Here is a 2103-nt window from a genome sequence, read left to right as displayed (position 1 = left end):
ATACGCACGCGCGTGAGCGGCGAGCGGCGAGCGGCGAGGGGCCAAGGAGCAGGCCTCAGGAGGGAGGGAGGGGGGGGGGGGAGGGGGGCGTGCCGAGGCGGGCTGGCAGTAGATGCGGCAGCAGCCGTCGCGGGCGAGGTACTTTTGCTTCCACGGCGCGTAGGCCGTGTCGACGAGCAGCAGCCGGAAGTGGGTGTACCCCACCTGCACGAGCTTGCAGAGGTGGCAAAACTCTTGGTATAGCAGCCCGGACCCGAACGACGAAATGATGAGCGGCGACTCCTTGGAGGGCGGGAAACGCGTCCGCGCCTGCTCCACCAGCACGTTCATCGCCTGCGGCCGGGCGGCGAGAGCAGAAGCGTGAGGAGTGGCAACAAGCGCAGGGGCGTCTCTCTCCGCCCCGTGCCACCCTCGTCCGCTCGCCTGCACGCGCCGGCCCGGGTATCGGAAGCGCCAAAACTCGCATCGGTCGCCGTCGCACTCTCGCAAGAAAGAGATCGGGTTGTGGAAGAACCACTCGCGGAATAGCTCCGACCCGCGCCCCCGCACGTCGCGCCGCTTCTGCGCGATCTCCTCGTGAAGCTTGCGCAGCGCCTACAGGGCACCGCGGCCAACATCCGTCTCGTCCGGGGCTCGTCCAGCCCGTCGCCGTGCAGAGGTCCGCGAGCCGAGTCCGCGCGGTCGTGCACCCGCGCGCAGCCCTTGACGACGAGCTCGTGCGCGTGCAGGTCGAGCGCCTGCGGGACGTGTCACTGGACGTGTCACTGGACGTGTCACTGGACGTGTCACTGGACACACTCGCGGGGGAGGCGGCTGGCTCGTGCGCGCCTGCAGCAGCGACTTTTGGAGCGCGACGGAGGTGCCCAGGTAGCAGTAGTGCTTGTACCCCCCCGACTCATTGACCATGTCGACCGCCCGCCGCCACTGGACCGTGTGCGGCGTGACTGTGCCGAGCTCGACGAGCAGCGCGCGCACGCCCGCCCGCAGGGTGATCTCGAGTGGGAAGGACAGCCGCGTGCGCTTAAGCATCGCGTCCTGCGAGGCGCGGGGCCGCCGGGACGAGTCGAGACGGGGGCGGGAGATGAGAGAGGAGACGGGTGTGGGGGCGACAGGACGAGGTCGAGTGCGGGAGAAGAGAGACGGTGCGGGAGAAGAGAGAAGCGCGGTGCGGAAAGGACGTGACGTGGGCGGTGCGACGCCAGCGGTGCGACGGCGCGGCATGGTGGGGCGCGGGCCGCGCGCCATGAAGGGCTGCGTGGCGGAGCGAGGCGCGACCGAGTTGAAGATGACCGACCGTCCGTCCGCGTCGTCAAGCTTCGCCTCCATCGGCCTCCACCGCCCAAGCAAGCCGCGCTGCAAGCCGGCCGACTTTGAGGGCGGCGCAAAGAGGCTCGGCAACTCGTCGGAGGAGAGGGCGCGGTCGAGCACGCGCACCTCGCCGATGTAGCCGCGGAAGTGGTTCTGCACGCAATTCTTCCCGTACTCGGCTCCAATCAGCACGGGCGTCACCTGGTCCGTGAACTGCGCGCCCGACCGCGCCTGCGCCACTAGCCGCCGGTCCACGTACAGCCGCATCACTGCCCCGTCGTACGTCGCGCAGAGCTCATGCCACTCGTCGGCGGTGACGGCGCTCGTCGAGACCATGTCCCACGGCTCGATCTCGCGGTGGAAGAACGGACGCCGCCGCGCGTCGAAGCCCAGCCGGTACTCGCCCCGCAGCCCGTAGTGAAACTTGCTCAGCACGATGCCGCACCCGCACTCGCCGCCGTTGGCACCGGCGCCGCCAGCCTCGGCGGAGATGCCTTGCTGCGCGCTGGGGCGGCAGAGGACAGCGAGCGTGAAGGGCGCGCAGTTGCCAAACGAGAGCACCGACGCCGACCCGCAGATGAAGGTGTGCAGCCCCGCCTCTGGCGAGAAGGGCGGCCCCGCGCCGCTGACTGCGCACATCTCCGCCGGGTCCGCCAGAGGCGGCTGGATCGGAGGGAGCGCCTCGCCCCCGGCGGCAAGCCAGCTGCGCCACCGGTCCAGCAGCGGCGCCCCCTCGACCAGGTACTGCCCGTGGAACTGCTCCTCGCCGACCAGCCGCACCGCATTCTTGACTGG

General features: G+C 70.2%; 1 protein-coding gene across 1 annotated transcript in view; it reads right to left on the bottom strand.

The window, feature by feature from the left end:
• EMIHUDRAFT_457440 (hypothetical protein) overlaps positions 1-2103 on the bottom strand; it is a gene marked incomplete at its 5' end in the record, with an annotated part of 3690 nt that overhangs the window by 830 nt on the left and 757 nt on the right. The window contains 5 exons of the mRNA XM_005778404.1: positions 93-333; positions 430-594; positions 690-737; positions 799-993; positions 1291-2070. Coding sequence (XP_005778461.1) covers positions 93-333; positions 430-594; positions 690-737; positions 799-993; positions 1291-2070 — 1429 coding nt within the window. The remainder of the gene's footprint in view (positions 1-92; positions 334-429; positions 595-689; positions 738-798; positions 994-1290; positions 2071-2103) is intronic.

The sequence above is a fragment of the Emiliania huxleyi genome, assembly GCF_000372725.1.
Source record: "Emiliania huxleyi CCMP1516 unplaced genomic scaffold EMIHUscaffold_246, whole genome shotgun sequence".
Classification (NCBI taxonomy): Eukaryota; Haptophyta; order Isochrysidales; family Noelaerhabdaceae; genus Emiliania; species Emiliania huxleyi.
This window is presented reverse-complemented; position numbering and strand designations above follow the sequence as displayed.